Here is a 16,695-nt window from a genome sequence, read left to right on the forward strand (position 1 = left end):
ATGTATATCTATCCATAGGTATAGTCTGTCTCTACATACCTATTATTGGTTGGTTGCTAGAAGATTTTAAGCAGTCAAATTTGAAAAGTAAAGATTTTTCAATATTTTTTTTTACTGTGAGTAAAACGGTACAGTCCAGGAGCCTGACTAAAGGTTTGGTGGTTGTTTCTCTCTTACTATTACAAACTAACAAAGACAAAATTTTCGTTTGATGATATATGCAGGACTAAAATATGCTGACCTTTTTCATTACTATTGCAGAATGGAGGTTGTTCTTTAGGGCAGCGAAAAAATCAAAACACGTGATTCTGTGACTGCTATTTTCCAATATCCTGCATATAAATCCCTGTTACTGAAAAAAATTTGTGTTTCTCGCTCCTCTCTCTTCCCTTTCTCAATAAATAAAATTTCACTGTACATCTCATTCCTATAAAACTTTCTCTTTCTCTTCTTCGTATCAATCACCTCAAGACCGGAGTGTAATATATATATAAACAAACACAGAGATGGTCAGTATCATTTTACATTAAAGAATCAATACTCTTTGATATCATTCCCGCTTGTGGCCAGTTGGCCCTAGATTAGAAGTCAAAAACCATTAACTTGTATGTGGAAATGAACATGTTGGAAAAAGAGTAAAGATATTATAACAAGAACAATTTATACTAACTCATTTTATTCAGGCCCCAAAATCCGCTAAGAACCAAGAAAACATCAACTCCAAGTTGGCTTTAGTTATTAAGTCTGGTAAATATACCTTGGGTTACAAGTCCGTTGTCAAGTCTTTAAGAACTGGTAAGGCTAAGTTAGTTATCATTGCTGGTAACACCCCAGTCTTAAGAAAGTCTGAATTGGAATACTACGCTATGTTATCCAAGACCCCAGTTTACTACTTCCAAGGTGGTAACAATGAATTAGGTACCGTTTGTGGTAAATTATTCAGAGTTGGTACTTTATCTATCTTAGATGCTGGTGATTCTGATATCCTTACTTCTCTTGCTTAAGTTTAGTAGTTGTGTATTATAGATTATAATATTTAATTAATAAAAACAAAAGAATAGGATAAAATAACTAACAAGCTATATTAGCTAATGAATAACCTCAATCTGTATTAAACTAAGTAGCTAATGCTTAATCTCAATCTGCATTAAACTATATATCCTCTTCATTCAATCTACTCTCTAATTCTGCTATCTCTTCTTGTTCTTTCCGTATAAGATGATCAAGAGCAACCTCTCCTTCATCGAATGCACCTTGTGGAACCTCATTCTCCAATGCCCTCAACGCATCTTCGAGATCGACAATCTCGCTCTCTAGTTGACTAATTGCCTCACTATCTACTTCATATTGTCTCTGATGATATCGTAATCTACTCACATATTGCGGATACTTTTCAAGTAAACTTGGCCTGGCCATAATAGCCCTATTTACACGACCAATAAGCTCTTCAACATTATCTGTATCTTTATCAATTTTGAAATATGGTTGCTTTGATAAATGTCGTCTCTTTTCATTAAACCTTGGACCTTTCACAATTGTATCTTCGATGCTTTCATCGTCATCTTCTTCGCCATAATCATGACGTAGGTCCGAGAGACTCATACTCGAATATACTGATCTACCATCTATCCTTTCGGGTACTACTTCCATTGTCGTGTCATTCACATATCCAAGACGCTTTCGAGAATGCAGAGTGTTGATAGGTTTGGATGCTTTATAAAGTGATGCTTCATCTGGATGCGGATCTAATACTAATCTGGTGATGTCTGGTGGATTCACCATTGCATTGGCAAACATTCCTGGCTTGCTGAATTCATTCTCCTCGATTGATTGACAGGACTGGTTTATTTGGTTTAGTATTTGACCTAATGGAGGCATCTTATATTAAATTGTTGTGCTGTTGTAATGATTGAATATTGGATGGTGATGGTTTGTTTACATTTATTTCGGAAGTGGTCTCAATTTTTTTTGGTGGGTCTAGAACAAATCTTCAGAGCGAAAAAAATATAAGAATTCAATCTCATCTGTCAATCCATCATCCATAACCAACGATGACAGTCGATTTAGATCAATACCTCAAACCGGGCAAAGATCATTACATAGCCCTTGGGTTAGAAGGTTCAGCCAACAAATTAGGAGTAGGTGTAACAAAACACAACAAGGGTCAATTATCACCAACAAATCGTGCAGAAGTACTCTCAAATATCAGAGATACATATATCACTCCACCAGGAGAAGGATTCTTACCTAGAGACACAGCAAGACATCATAGAAATTGGGTAGTTCGAGTTATAAAACGAGCAATTGCAACTGCCAAGATTGTTGGAAATGATATTGATTGTATTTGTTTCACCCAAGGTCCGGGGATGGGAGCTCCATTACAAAGTGTTGTCATTGCCGCTAGAACATTGGCACAATTGTGGAATATCCCTTTAGTGGGTGTGAATCATTGTGTTGGGCATATTGAAATGGGGAGAGAGATTACTGGTGCTGATAATCCGGTTGTGTTGTATGTTAGTGGTGGGAATACTCAAGTCATTGCTTATTCTAGACAACGATATCGTATTTTTGGTGAGACGTTGGATATTGCAATTGGGAATTGTTTGGATAGATTTGCCAGGACATTGAAGATACCTAATGAGCCTGCTCCAGGATATAATATTGAACAAATGGCCAAGAAGGGGAAACATCTAGTTAATTTACCATATACTGTTAAAGGAATGGATTTATCAATGTCAGGTATCTTGGCAAATATTGATGGAATTGCAAAAGATATGTTTGGAAAACAGAAGAAACAACTTCTAGATGAAGAAACTGGGGAACCAATTACTGCAGAAGATTTATGTTTCTCCTTGCAAGAAATCTTATTTACTATGTTAGTAGAAATTACTGAAAGAGCATTGGCGCATGTCAATAGTAATCAAGTTTTAATTGTTGGTGGGGTAGGTTCAAATGAAAGATTACAAGAGATGATGAAATTAATGATTGAAGATAGAAAAAATGGACAAATATATGCCACTGATGAAAGATTCTGTATTGATAATGGTATTATGATTGCCCATGCTGGATTGTTAAGTTATAGAACTGGTCAAGTGAATGAATTAGAACATACAGTATGTACTCAAAGATTTAGAACCGATGAAGTATTTGTTAAATGGAGAGATGATTAAATGCACATGTTTATTATTATACCTTTTATAAGCTCCCTTTTTATGTCGTGTAGAATTCCAATCGACCAATAGCGAATAGGGAAAGCAATTCCAAATTTTGGAATGGTCACTGATTTCTCCTATTATGCATTCCTTCGGGAAAGGGGTTAACCCCCCCCATGTTTGGTCGTACATCAACTTAAATTTTTTGAAAAGGCAAGTCAATATTCTTCATGGCATTGTCAGAAGTTGCTAGTTATTGATCCTTGTCAGATACGGATTTGACATTCTTTTTCACATATTTTTCCAATATCTCATTCACCGTTGCATTTCTCGAATATTTACAAGAGTCATCGATCACCCGTTCACAACTCCGTAATAAACTAGCCAGTTTCCTAACCTTGGTTCCATTCCATTTATTTGCCGGACCATTGTAATCATGTGCCTCGGCAGCTTTGGCGTCTTCTAATGAATAAAATTCGACAATGGCACTACCATATCTATCATCATGCCCTTCCACGGTGACATCTTTCACAACTCCAAACCTAATCATTATTTGTCTAATGACACGTGCATCCAGCATTTCAGATTTGTATTTATACTTTAATCTCACTTTTGTTGGTAAACTACTATAATCCGTTATGATATGATCAATAGGCAAATCATAAATCGTAGTCACTCCATTAGTTTTCAATTTCTCATTTAATAATTCCTGCTCTTTGGCTCGTCTTCGTTTTAACCCTTCTTCTCTCAATTTATCCAAATCATTATCCCATTTCCGTTTCTTTCTCAGTTCATCAACTCTCTTTTCATTTGCTTTTAATTCATCCTGGAATCGTTTTGTCAATTCATCCAATTTTTCTCGATTGATCTCACGAGATCGTTTTGCCGCAATTAAATTGTCATATTGAGATCGGAGACTGGGGTCACTTAAGATTTCATAACTTTTTAATAATAGATTGAATTTGGATTCATCTCCACTTTGTTTATCTGGATGGTATAATAATGCTTTTTGTCTATATGAACGTCGTATTTCCTGACTGGTGGCATTGTATTGCACTTGGAGAAATGAATATATGTCGATGTTATTGCTTATTATGTTATTTATAACGTCATCCATCTCTTGTCTTGGTTTATAGATTGATAAAAGAAATAGAGTGAGATGGAGAATATCGGAGCGATTTTTTTTCTCTCCGGGATTTATTTGGGTGCAAAGTTGGTGAACAAAATTGGACTACTCGAAGCAACCATAGAGAAAGGATATACTTAGAGATAGAGGCTTCCTCAAGAGTGGATTAATTCCAGGGAGGTTTGATCTAAAGAATCAACATAATTCTGTCTAATGAATAATACATCAGCTTTATCTCTGAACTAAAAAACTAATAATAAAAAGTAAATATGATTTATAAAATGCCAATAACATAAAAAAACAGATCTTAAATAAAATATGGCAGGGAAAAAGAATGAGAGCCCAATAAGCCCTCAACTAATTACAATCCATGTCTTTTAATAAAAAACTTTTCCCCTACCAAAAAACGTGTTTGCCGTGAATAATTTATATGTTATAATCTAAAGTGGTATGGTTTTTTTCATTTTTGTTTCATGATATTAAATAGTGATGGTTGTGGTTGTTGTTGTTAGATCTATGACTTAACAGTTCTTAATCCATGAGTAGATCTGAAAATAGCATCTCCTTCAGCATATCCTCTACCTAAACCGAATCCAACACCTAACCATACTGGGAATGATCTTCTCTTGAATATTAAAATAGACGCCAAGACACCTCCACCAAATCCTAAACCGGTCTTAATTAAGGCATTGGACAACACGACATCCCATTTTTCGTTTAATAAGTTTTGAGAAGGAGTGGTGATTTGTTGTTGTTGTTGTTGTTGTTGTTCAGACATGCTATTATATTAAGCGTTAGTATTTATCGCTGGACGAGTTTTTTGTAGGAGACAATTTTTTTTCTCGAGGTGCAAGCTTCGTTTTCATGACCAGAATTCACATCGAGTAGTAACTATCATAAATTGCCTCTCCATCCACAGACATTTCAAAACATACTTGTGTATATACTTCTACTATTAATATTCTTTCTAAAGTGTGTAATCTTTCCAATTCTGTTGAAATTTTTCAATTTCTCGAAAATTGATAATTTTTCTGGTGAATTTTGGTTGGATGAAAAAACACTGAAAAAAAAAATTCAATACTATCACGTGACATTATTGAGTTTTGTTAGCAATTCCGAGGGTCAGTGGTTGCAAAACCAACCACAACCCTCTCTCTGGGGAATTGACACAAGATGAGGCGAGAGTATACATCCTACAAGCTAATCTTTTCTAATATATATCTAATTTAAAAGAAAAAAAGAATCGGCTACAATAATACAATTTTATACATATACGACGAAATACACTCTATAAAAACCTCTCCCCCAATTAGAAAGTTTTTCCATTCATCACCCTACGAATATCACTCTTTCTACTCCCCGGAATCAAATCATTCTCATATTCCAACTCACTAATACCAAACAGATGTTGTGATCCGTTATTATTTTGGGCTAATGAACCAGCTGGAACAAATTTTCTTGCCTTTGTGATTTCCGTAACGGGATTCACCATGACTACTGAATTACGACTGACTTGAGTTGCCGAAGGTGGCAGCATGGGACTATTTGCGTCATAGGAACTTTCATAATAGCCGGTGCCTTGTTGGAAATCGTCAAACGGCATGTATGGTCTCATTTGAATTGGTGGGGATTTGGTTCTATATTTGGCTGTCGCGTTGGGGACAGTATCCAAAGGTGGTGAAAATTCTCGTGATGCTTGTCTTGATGGAATTTTTGCTGGTTGTAGTTGTTGTTGTGAGTGTTGGTGACGATGGCGATGGGATGGTCTATTCATATGACGCTGTTGTTGAATATAGTTGGCGTATTGCTGTTTTTGAACCTGTTGATACAATTGAGGATCAATAGGTTGTCCATAGTGTTGTTGATAGTTTTGATTGAATTGTTGGGTATATATTTGCTCTTCCTCTGGATGTTGTTGACGGGGTGATGCGATACTGTCATATACTGAAGAAGCGGTACTGAATCTAGCTGAATCAATTTGATCGTTTTGCTGCTGTTGTTGTGGTTGTTGTTGTTGTTGCATACCTGGTGATGATGCATTTTGTTCTTCAAAATATACCTTGTATACTGATCTCATTCTCTTGAGTTCTTCTTGCTGTTGGTTGGATAAAACCTGGTTTTCTTCGTCCACTTCTACGTCATCTTCCGCATCACTGTCATTCTTCAACAAATTAAATCGAGAAAGTCTTGGGGAAGCTTTAGTTGGTGGTGGAACTGATGTCGCATCGCTGTCATGCTTGTCGGTGTCTGTTGTTGAGAATCTAAAATTATCCTGTGAATCATTTTCTTGAGTATATGTAGCCGTTGTTTCATGATCTTCAAATGGAGATATATTTCTGTCTGTAGAATCTGATAAATCGGCCAGTGCTGTTTTTTCAATATCTCGATCACCATCATGAAATTGTTCTTCCTTCTCAAGACCACGATGATCTGATTTTTCTCCTGTAGACGATAAATCTTCCATTGAATATTGTTCACTGTATGGCTTTGTGGAATTCAAATTTTCTGTAGATTCTAAACGTTTTTCATAACGGAGATTTGACTTAGTAGGAGATCTGACAGCGGATTGATCTAACTGATGTATGGAAGCCGATGAAGGAGTAGTATATCCTTGTAAATCGTAAAAACTTCTAGTATAATCATCCAAAGACGATTTTGATCCCGTTTGATGGGTATAAGGTAATATAAATCCATATGGATCTGCTTTTGGTGGTGGTAAATTGGTAGCTTGTTGAGTAGGAAGTTGCCCATACGGTGAATATTGAGATGCAAGGTTTTGTTGCATTTGTCTAGGAGGAGGTGGATGTTGTTGTTTATATTGACCGAGGACAGATTGGTTTTCATATCCTGATTGGAAAGGGTTAACCCCTCCGAAATAAACATCAGGAATGGCAGTGGCTTCACCATTTTCGTCAAAATCAGGGTCGTGTTCCATACTTTCTTTTTTATCCTTACGATAATTTCTATAAAGGAAATAACCCAATACACACGCAATTAATACCAAAGGTAGCACAATGGATATTGCAATGATTAAAGTATTACTACTGACTGGTTTTTCACATAGGTTTGAATCTTTATGATATTCACAATAATCTGAGGAAGTTGGATTATTTCTATCTTCTGATGAAGAACTATCAGCTCTTATTTCAAGTGATCGCGTTGCCAATAAATGTTCTATATGCGTTTTATCTGCCATATTATTGGATGATTATGGAATTGCCTTGGGAGGGAAAATAAACAACTACCAAGTGTACTTTTTGTATGAATCAACTGATCTTAAAATGAAATTATAAATAGATTTGGAATTTAGGAGATCTAAACTATTTGTTTTTTGGGCCAGTCAGATACAAACGGAGAGTGGGTTAAATGAATGACTATAAATAATAAAAAACGAATGACTGTGTTTATGTATCTGGCTTGGTTGAAAAAGAATTTTCAGGCTGTGGTGGGTAGTGGGTAGTGGGTAGGTGGTTAGTGGGTGATACTTAAAAAGGAGAAGGAAAAAAAAAATGGATTAAAGAAATTTTTTATTTCTATTTTTATTTTTATTTTAATGCAAAAAAGTTGTAAAAGTTGTAAAGAAAGAAATAATCAACGATTTTTAAATTTATTTTTTAATGGGATTTAATTTCGGTTATATGCTAAATTTCTATTGATGTTTGGATGTTATCATGTACATCTCCATCTATTGAAGTAAGGATGTTTCCCGAGAAAGGAAAAATGTCAACAAAACAACAAACTCAGAAAATAAATTTAATTTAATTAAATTAATTTTCTTCAAACACACGCGCATCAGATTTATTCTCAATCAGCCACATGACACACCCAACTGGAGATTGTACTAGCACAATATAGAGGCCTAGACTAAAATAGCCCCCAAGGACAGGTCTAAACGCATCATCAGTCCAATCATTGAGTACCTCGCTAATACTTAACCAAGAAATAGTCGAAGAATATCTGCTACATTTAGGCATACAACTGATATTTCAGATCTAAAATAGCCACCCACACAGTAACACAAAACCTACGAAGGCGGTCCGTAATTACCGAATTAGAAGAAGAGGCATACAGATGTAAAACATCATCCACTATAGTTGAAATGTTGTTATGTATTAGGTTATGAACCGTAGAGCCAATATTATCTAGAGATAACCCCTTCGACATTTGATAGAAACTACATCAAAGTAGAATGGTCTCTTTTTCTACAAAGTTGATGTTTGAACAAAGAATTTATAAAGGGGCAGAATTTTTTTATTATTAGAAAAAAGTTTAAAAACTACGAGAGAGGAAAAAAAAATTTTAAGGTTTTTATTACGAGAGATAATTCATTTTTTAATTCCACTGGACAATGTACATTTCCTAATATGATTCAAAAAATATTTATATAAAAGATTCATTGTCCCATTTAAAAATAAGTCAAATTTGTTATTTTGTGATTTGACTTCCCAGGTTTCTCGATTTAGTAACTTAATTGACGATTCACATGAGTAGGGTCGTGTGTGTGGCAATGGCTTACAATACACTTCAGTTGAGGTGTAAGCCTTGGTAAACAGGGAAACCAAACTCGAAATTATACCACGGGGAGTCAAGGGATATCCGTCAGTATTGTAATCTGGAGGAGATTGTATCCCCCTCCTAACGATGTTTGCTACATAAGATAATATTGAACAATATGATCTTCCACACAGTGTGGCCAGATCTGAAATTACCGAACTTTATTTCATTAAAAAAGTTGCAAATTTTTGCAGCATTTTTTTATTAAACAAAGCAAAAACAAGCAACAGGACATGCAATTGCTAGCAACAATTAAACTTTTGTGTCGAGGTTGTGATTGAATAAGTGATCCCATATCTGCTATGAAAGCTGGGGAATGAAAGAACAATGAATGCCTCATTGATTGTTTTTACCCATATAGAGAGTCAACATAGCGAGCTTTGCAACAGAGTTTGACGGCTGAATACTTAGCCTTTGTAAATACCTAACTATACTGCGGTTGTTTCAGTTATAACACTTAAATTACATACCCTTGGTTCCTTTATGATATCAGATATAGCACTCCTGGTCTTCTTTCTGGAAAATATCAACAATGTCAATCACATTAAGATCCCTGATTGTTGCTAGAGAATTTCCCGGAATCCCATTTTTTTTTTTGCCAACAAGACAACGGAAAAGGAGACAACTACAAGTGGAGCTTATCCACCTGACACATGTAGTTAAAAGTTGACGAATCTGTTGCAAACTCTTCCAAAAATAGAAAATGATTACTGTATAAAGCATTATCCTATCTACAAACTCGCGCAATCGAATTGGCACTGACAATGGCTCAGCTTACCTGAGCAACATTACTTTTCCATCTACTTGTAGGTTTCGACTGAAATTTCCAATGTATGTCTATATGCAAGATTGATCTGTCAGATACATTTTTCTCTTAATACTCAAAGTACATTCACCCAGTTGGTGCATCTCTTGGGTGTCTCCTTAACAATTTGACGTTCCCCACTCATTTTTCTACAATCTACAATACTTAGTCAAACTACATATAAATGTATATCGAAAACATATATATACAAGATTAAAGACACACACATACACTACGTAGTATCATATTCCTAATTCATTTATAATGTTGCTGGAGTTACAGCTTCTGAAGTTGCCCCTTCTGAATGAGCCACTGGAACAGCAGCCAATTCACCATCAGTATAATGAGCCTTAAAGAATGAATAATGTAAAACAATATCATCAATGTTTCTCATATATGGATCCTTAGCAAATTCCGGATCAATAAAGAAGAATACCGGCATATCAACTTCTTCACCAGCACTTAATCTTTGTTCTTCAAAACAAAAACATTGAATCTTATTAAAATAAGGTGCTGCATTATCTGGAGTAATTGAATATGTCGCCATACCAATAATATCTTCCTTAGATACGTTCTTGGCTCTATAGAAAGCTAATGCGGTTTCACCAGGCACGACATAAACTTCACGTTGTAATGGAGTGAATTTCCAAGGTAAAATCCCAGAAGATTGACAAGTAAATTGAATTCTGATTCTTTTATTAGTATCCACTGGAATTAATTTATCAGGAGTAAATAATGTTTTGTCAGTGATTGGAATCCCACCAAATCCAGTACGTTGACAAAAGGCTTTATACATAGGTACAGCCAGGAAAGCAAGGGCTAAGAAAAGAACACCAACTGAACAAGCATAATAAATGGCAGTTCTATTTCTGAATTTTTGTCTTTCCTCTCGTTCACGAGCTAATCTATCAACTCTTTCTCTTTGTGCTTCAATGCTGGTAAACTCCTGTTCTTGGAATTGGAATTTGGTTGTATGAAATAATCTAGCAGTGAGTGGTAATGTCCTCATGACTGGAGAAGAACGGAACAATAGTAAACTACTACTACTGATACGAGGAGCTCTTGCTATATGCCTTATTAATGGCGAGACTCTAACTAATCCTATCATCTTTTGTCTTTATAATTAGAAATCGTTTGGTAATAAGGAAGTTTACTAATTAATAATGAAATTTCTCAAATGGTATGATTTTTTTCCGGTCGTTTCAAATCCCATTTGGTAGTGAACCCTTCGCTCCATCAAATCCCATTCCCTTAGAATTGCTTTTCAAATACAGTCCATCCAATTACTTCCCCCAATCAGGAACTTTCCAAAGACAAACGACGATGTTGAGAATACAGAGCATAGCCAGCAAGATTCCTAGAAGATGCTATTCAATAAAAGTACCAAAAATAGAAGGAAATCCTCCTCATATAGCAATCACCAATAGCAGCAACCCACCGCAAAAACCTCGTCTTTCTCAATTTAGAACAGCTGCTATACATGTACTTATAATAGCAGGTACAGTATATTGTGCACTTCATTTACAATGGTATAAATTGGAATATGCGGAATTGGAACCAAAATTAGTTGACCGTGCTAAAGAATTGGAAACAACGATTCAAGAATTGGTGGATGAGAAGAAGGCAATTTTGATACCTAATGAGAAAAAGAATGGATGGTTTAGTTGGTTGGGAGGGAACTAAGCGATGAGAACCTTTATAGAATAATTAATTACATCTGTACAAATATATTTATTGTGTAAAAATATACATAACTACATTACAAACTCTAATCTTCACTTCTTTTCTTAAATCTTGTTTTAAATTGTGCCAATTTCGACGCCGTACTCGAAGTTTCACTACCACTTGCAGTCAGAGGAGAATTCATACTAGTACTATCAAAAAGACCAGCACTACCACCACTAGCTAATCTTCTATGATCCACTTGTGTATCCTTAACCTTTGAAATCAACAGTATACCGTCTTCCAATTTAATTCTATCAAAATTCCTCATTCTAAAAGTTGAATTAGTTACAAATTCATCATAATTCTCCAATTTAAGTAAATCGATACATTGTCTTAATTCGGTGAATGTGGATTCCAAAGCCATTGTGTTTCCATCTTTTGACATTGTTGCATCTTGAAGATTATTTTTCATTGATTCTTCTAAATATTTAATATCTAAATCGAAATTATCAATAAACGTTCGATTGAAATATGGAGCACCTTTCAAAACATTAAGGAAATGAACTGAAACATGATCATATGTTTTGAATAACCCTAATGTTCTAAATGTAGATGGTAAATTTGAAAAAATTGATGTAAACATATTTTCCAAGAATAAGGCAAAATCTTTAACTGAATAATTAGCTTCACTATTCTTTTCAAGGGTTATATAATCAGTATATTCAACCATATCTAATAATTCATTAATCTTAGTATCAACCATTTTGAAAATCGTTTCTTCAGAATATTTCCTTAAATTCTTAAACCTTTCCACTGCTTGAAGAGTGAATGTATCATTGGTATCAATATTATGTATTCCCATCCCAGTATATTGTCTTAATTTACGATTCACCATTCTTCCAACTTCATAAAGACTAAATAAATAATATTCTAAATTTGTATAAGTTTGAACCACAATTTCTTTATTGTTTATATTCTTTTTAACAAAATCTTCAATATCATAAACAATACCTGATCCCTTTTTATCACTCAAAACTAATTCAATGATATTATGAACAATAATTTCATTAATTTCCGTTATTTCATAATTATAATGTTCACTTAAGAATGTTAATACATCAGTTAATAAAGTTCGTATTCCATAACAATAATGGACATAATCTTCACTGAATGGGAAAGTAACTGGTGCCTTGGTGACATTTTCAGGGGCAAATGGAGCATCCTTTTTATACCAGACGATTTTCATAATATTTTCATAATCAGTCATTGAATCAACTGAAAGTGGCATATAATGATCAGAAGTTATAGATTCAATAAATTCACTTCTAAATTCTTGGACCATTAATGGAGCGAAATAATCTTTAAACATTAACATCATGACTTGATATAAATCACTTACATCATAAGAATAATTATCCATAACTTGTAAGAAATCCCCAATTAAATTTTTGAATTCATTTAATGATTCTATATTATCAAATTGATTTCGTTTTAGATTATAGATTAATAATGATTTTAATTTAGATACATAAGATATCCATAATTCATCAGCCTGATTATTTGTTCTTAATTGGAATTTTGTAATTAAATTCAATTGTTTATCCATAATGAAAAATGCCGTTATTTTACGTAAATATTCACCTAATTCTCGATTATTCAATATTACTTCTTTTTTACTTACTGATGCAGGAGTTAATGGATATATAATTCTATTATATTTCTTCATCCATTCCTTATGATATGCACTTACAAGGGATTCACTTTCATGTAATGTTTGATATACTAGTATTGCATCATATATGCTATTCAAGGGGATTTGTAATGTTTCATCTTGGAAGATATTATAATTGGTAGCTGGATCTCTTAAAGATATTTCAACTGGGGAATTTAGTTTATAAGGTAAGAATGTTCGATTATTTTCTTTAGTTTCTTCCCAATTTTTTTGTAATTTATGTAAATTATCAAATATTCTTTCACCAATTGCTAATAATTTCCGTTCAAGATTTAAACTTAACCATTTACTTAAATTTTCAAAAGAATCTTCTTTAACCATTTTAGTTAAATGAGGAATTGAATCTTCAATTTTCTTTGCAAATGTAAAATCTTCAACTTTTAATAAATGAATACTGGTTAATTCATCAATTAATTTCAAAGCACTGAAATATTTCGTTTGTCTAATTAATTCTAAAATCTTATTAGTTAATTCTAATACTTGAATACATTCATTAAGCACAACTTGAGTTTCATTAATTCTTCCTGAAACATTTTTATATTTAACATAATTCTTCTTTCTTTGCATTAATTCAACCGCTGATTTACTTAATTTCTGATCAACATCAACAAGTTGACCATTCAAATCATTTGCTTCTTTGAAGATATTATCAATATTATTGATACAAGTATTAATTTCATCAGCAGATTCCATTGATGCTTGATTTAATTCTTCATCTTTTTGTTTCACAATTTCATTCAATTTAACAATAAGATTTGATAATCCATTGACTTTAATAGCTTCTTTGATTATTGGAGCTAAACTTTCTAAATAATCTTCTGAATTAAGTGAAGTTTGAAAGATATCTTCATCTCGTAAAAGTAAATTCTCTAAATGTAAACTATCTAGCCCAAGGCCATCACTGCTGGTACCATTGGCAGCGTGGCCATTTGTTGTTGTTGGATTGTTATTTACCATTATAGTTGGGGGGTTTGTTGATACACCAATCGATCCATTGGCATCTGAAGAAGTTCCACCTCCATTATTGACCAGAAATGTCATATCTACGAATGTGCGTGTTTACCTTTTTATGTAAGTTTATGCGTGAAACTATCTTGTTTGGTCGTCGTCAAAAAAAAGTGGCTGATGATTTGTGTTTTTGATTTTCGTTTGGCTGGAGGTTCCAATTTAAAACGTTTCCACCCAATCGGACTTCACGATTGTTTCTTCTCCCCCTTAGATTTATGAGCTAAGAGCAATGATCCCAAATCATATCTTAGTTCTTGGATCCCCTAATAGTGGGAAGGTAAGAATAGCGCAATTGATAAGTCAAGATCAAGACTTTGATTATCATGATGTTTCAGAAGATAATAGCCATAGTGGGATTATCGTCAAGACATCTTTGAGTACGAAATATTATTCAATTGACCTCAACATCTTAATAGATGAATATCCTGAATCTAGAGATGATCTTAGTGAACATTTCACTGATGAAACTAAATTAGCAGATTTACATGAATGGTATGACGAATTTATTAGTGAAGATTATCAGGAATTACGAGACGCTTTGGATGGGATTATATTTACAGTAAATTTAGAGCAGGACTCTCCCGAGCTTATCACAAAAGCAATGGAAATAATATCTGACATCAGGAATGCAATGGCTGGTCATGATGACGATGATAATCTGGATGGTTGGTTAGGTTTTGTTGCGGTTGTTGGTACTCCTTTGATACAACTGAATCAGGAAGTATCTAAAGAAATTTTAGATGAAATTGAAGATGTAGTGATTCTGAATGGATTTGAATTTATTAATTTCGCAGAAGAAGGAATGAATGAATATCGTGAAAAAAGAGGTAAAGATAGAATAATTGAATTACTTGAGACTCATGAATGGTCAAATATGGAATTAAAGAAGAATGATCACTATAAAGAAAATAAACTTAACAAAATAGAAGAAATGAAAGTGGGATTACTTGAAAAAGAAGGTCCATCTGATGATGATGATGAAATTGATAAAATATTTGAAAAATTAACAATTGCAAAACATCACATTCATTCTCTTCCTCAGGATCAAAAGGAAAAGTATGCAAATGATGTCGTGGAAGAGATTATAGATTTTATATAGTTAGATTTGTAAATGAATCGTTTATGCCAAAGTTATAGTAGAAACAATAGGTTCATCATATGTGTTTAATGGAATATCTATATTTATTTACTTCTTACATACACCCACCGAGATTTCTGAATAGACTTTCTTTAAAGGAAAGTAGTTGCAAGTAAGTAAAGCATGGACCATCTTTCTACTAAAGAGGCCCTATTCTCAGTTATTGCAAACCCAAATGGCCCATTCCTCCTTTCTGAAGTCCAATTTTGAAACGGCCCATTTGATCTAACAATTGATGAGCTAGTGGAATTTTTGTAATTCGGTCTTTTCCCACCAGTTCTTATTGTCATTTTAGATGAATTCCCTCCCTCTGAATTGATATACGCATTTGACCGAGCCAATGCTTGATGTTTAACACTAGCAAAAACTGACGAATCCGATTCGGAATCTTTTCCACTCATAGAAGGAAATTCAAACGCAATTTGACAGTAGATTTCTTGTATACCCTTTGGAGTTACATCAAGCTTCCCATTCTCCTTATCAAGTTGATGACAATCTTTTGAACAAATGCTATGAAGTCTCCAAAAGTCAGATCCAAGTTGACAAATACATGAGAATGCTTTCGTTTCATTATTGTCAGATGGAATCACACATTCATTCACTACGATATCCCGGGCTTTGATACAGCTAGCACAAAAATCTTCCTCGCCTCTTTTGGATAGTTGGTGGACACGGCTTGTATCTAATAGTGGCAAATCGATTGCCGAAACGCCAATAATAAGAACCAATGTTTGAATTACGTAGTTCCTTGACACAAACAACATACTTAAATGAGGTTGCTAGAGTAAATAAACATAAAATGCTTATACGGGATTGAACCGACAAAGGAATTCACAGATGATATATATACTCCTAGCTGAATAACAAATAATATGCTCATCATTGGTTTGTTAGAGGAAGTAGTATAATTGATATGCCGCAAACTATTGGCTGCAAAAAAATGAATATCATGGATGCAAATAAAACCTGTACGAAAGTGGTTGTGATCTATCTAATTTCATTATTGCCCTCTCTCAACTCACCCTATGACATCTTTCTTGACTCTTGACTATGGTTTACAAGTATCTAACAAGATCTACAACCATGGGAAACCGAGCGTTGGGTGCTTCAGTAAATGATATCTTTCTTACTTTGTTCTTACGATGATATACATCCCTAGATAGACTTTGCAGTATAATGTATAAACATAAATCTACAGATGCTTCTAAGTAGAATCATGGCATTCAATAGAGCATTCCTTAATATTGTACCTCGGACAGTAAGTACAATAATAATCTAAGTCCCAAAATAGCCAAGTACATCGTCATTTGATCACATGATTTAATTTGCGTGCGGCTCATGAAAACGCAAAACAAAAAAAAAATATTTGCCATTAGTAATAATAAAATGGTGCCACCCAGAAAAGTCATTCCTTATTGGTGAAGCCCCCCCCCCAGTTAATCCTTTTTATGGTTGTTTAATCAAGAATCATCTAGTTTGAGTTTGATTCCAAGATGTCTGATTTCCCTAATTTGA

The 16,695-nt window shown here is 34.0% G+C and overlaps 11 protein-coding genes across 11 annotated transcripts; 4 read left to right on the forward strand and 7 right to left on the reverse strand. All coding sequences in view use genetic code 12, as the record gives it.

Annotated features, from left to right (window-relative positions):
• Positions 1 to 262: 262 nt before the first annotated feature.
• RPL30 (60S ribosomal protein eL30) lies at positions 263 to 1,004 on the forward strand (the record flags this gene model as incomplete). The annotated part of the gene is made up of 2 exons (XM_049405657.1): positions 263 to 271; positions 684 to 1,004. The coding sequence occupies 2 exons, from the start codon at positions 263 to 265 to the stop codon at positions 1,002 to 1,004; spliced, it is 330 nt and encodes a 109-aa protein (XP_049264739.1).
• A 148-nt stretch (positions 1,005 to 1,152) lies between these two features.
• SPC34 (Spc34p) lies at positions 1,153 to 1,878 on the reverse strand (the record flags this gene model as incomplete). The annotated part of the gene is made up of 1 exon (XM_049405658.1): positions 1,153 to 1,878. One exon carries the CDS (start codon positions 1,876 to 1,878, stop codon positions 1,153 to 1,155), a length of 726 nt encoding a protein of 241 aa, XP_049264740.1.
• Positions 1,879 to 2,051: 173 nt separating this feature from the next.
• Positions 2,052 to 3,170, forward strand: J8A68_001960 (chromatin DNA-binding HSP70/DnaK family ATPase; the record flags this gene model as incomplete). The annotated part of the gene is made up of 1 exon (XM_049405659.1): positions 2,052 to 3,170. The coding sequence occupies one exon, from the start codon at positions 2,052 to 2,054 to the stop codon at positions 3,168 to 3,170; it is 1,119 nt and encodes a 372-aa protein (XP_049264741.1).
• Positions 3,171 to 3,405: 235 nt separating this feature from the next.
• J8A68_001961 (U2-type spliceosomal complex subunit) lies at positions 3,406 to 4,269 on the reverse strand (the record flags this gene model as incomplete). Its single annotated transcript, XM_049405660.1, has 1 exon — positions 3,406 to 4,269. One exon carries the CDS (start codon positions 4,267 to 4,269, stop codon positions 3,406 to 3,408), a length of 864 nt encoding a protein of 287 aa, XP_049264742.1.
• A 523-nt stretch (positions 4,270 to 4,792) lies between these two features.
• On the reverse strand, positions 4,793 to 5,056 carry J8A68_001962 (uncharacterized protein; the record flags this gene model as incomplete). The annotated part of the gene is made up of 1 exon (XM_049405661.1): positions 4,793 to 5,056. The coding sequence occupies one exon, from the start codon at positions 5,054 to 5,056 to the stop codon at positions 4,793 to 4,795; it is 264 nt and encodes an 87-aa protein (XP_049264743.1).
• A 531-nt stretch (positions 5,057 to 5,587) lies between these two features.
• Positions 5,588 to 7,474, reverse strand: J8A68_001963 (uncharacterized protein; the record flags this gene model as incomplete). The annotated part of the gene is made up of 1 exon (XM_049405662.1): positions 5,588 to 7,474. The coding sequence occupies one exon, from the start codon at positions 7,472 to 7,474 to the stop codon at positions 5,588 to 5,590; it is 1,887 nt and encodes a 628-aa protein (XP_049264744.1).
• Positions 7,475 to 9,896: 2,422 nt separating this feature from the next.
• Positions 9,897 to 10,745, reverse strand: COX11 (Cox11p; the record flags this gene model as incomplete). The annotated part of the gene is made up of 1 exon (XM_049405663.1): positions 9,897 to 10,745. One exon carries the CDS (start codon positions 10,743 to 10,745, stop codon positions 9,897 to 9,899), a length of 849 nt encoding a protein of 282 aa, XP_049264745.1.
• A 55-nt stretch (positions 10,746 to 10,800) lies between these two features.
• Positions 10,801 to 11,320, forward strand: J8A68_001965 (uncharacterized protein; the record flags this gene model as incomplete). The annotated part of the gene is made up of 2 exons (XM_049405664.1): positions 10,801 to 10,817; positions 10,912 to 11,320. 2 exons carry the CDS (start codon positions 10,801 to 10,803, stop codon positions 11,318 to 11,320), a joined length of 426 nt encoding a protein of 141 aa, XP_049264746.1.
• Positions 11,321 to 11,405: 85 nt separating this feature from the next.
• Positions 11,406 to 13,991, reverse strand: SEC15 (Rab GTPase-binding exocyst subunit; the record flags this gene model as incomplete). Its single annotated transcript, XM_049405665.1, has 1 exon — positions 11,406 to 13,991. The coding sequence occupies one exon, from the start codon at positions 13,989 to 13,991 to the stop codon at positions 11,406 to 11,408; it is 2,586 nt and encodes an 861-aa protein (XP_049264747.1).
• A 280-nt stretch (positions 13,992 to 14,271) lies between these two features.
• J8A68_001967 (uncharacterized protein) lies at positions 14,272 to 15,141 on the forward strand (the record flags this gene model as incomplete). The annotated part of the gene is made up of 1 exon (XM_049405667.1): positions 14,272 to 15,141. One exon carries the CDS (start codon positions 14,272 to 14,274, stop codon positions 15,139 to 15,141), a length of 870 nt encoding a protein of 289 aa, XP_049264748.1.
• Positions 15,142 to 15,272: 131 nt separating this feature from the next.
• Positions 15,273 to 15,944, reverse strand: J8A68_001968 (uncharacterized protein; the record flags this gene model as incomplete). Its single annotated transcript, XM_049405668.1, has 1 exon — positions 15,273 to 15,944. One exon carries the CDS (start codon positions 15,942 to 15,944, stop codon positions 15,273 to 15,275), a length of 672 nt encoding a protein of 223 aa, XP_049264749.1.
• Between the last annotated feature and the right edge of the window lie 751 nt (positions 15,945 to 16,695).

The sequence above is a fragment of the Hemisphaericaspora subhashii genome (assembly GCF_019202705.1).
Source record: "Hemisphaericaspora subhashii strain CBS 10753 chromosome Unknown scaffold165, whole genome shotgun sequence".
Lineage (NCBI taxonomy): Eukaryota > Fungi > Ascomycota > Pichiomycetes > Serinales > Debaryomycetaceae > Hemisphaericaspora > Hemisphaericaspora subhashii.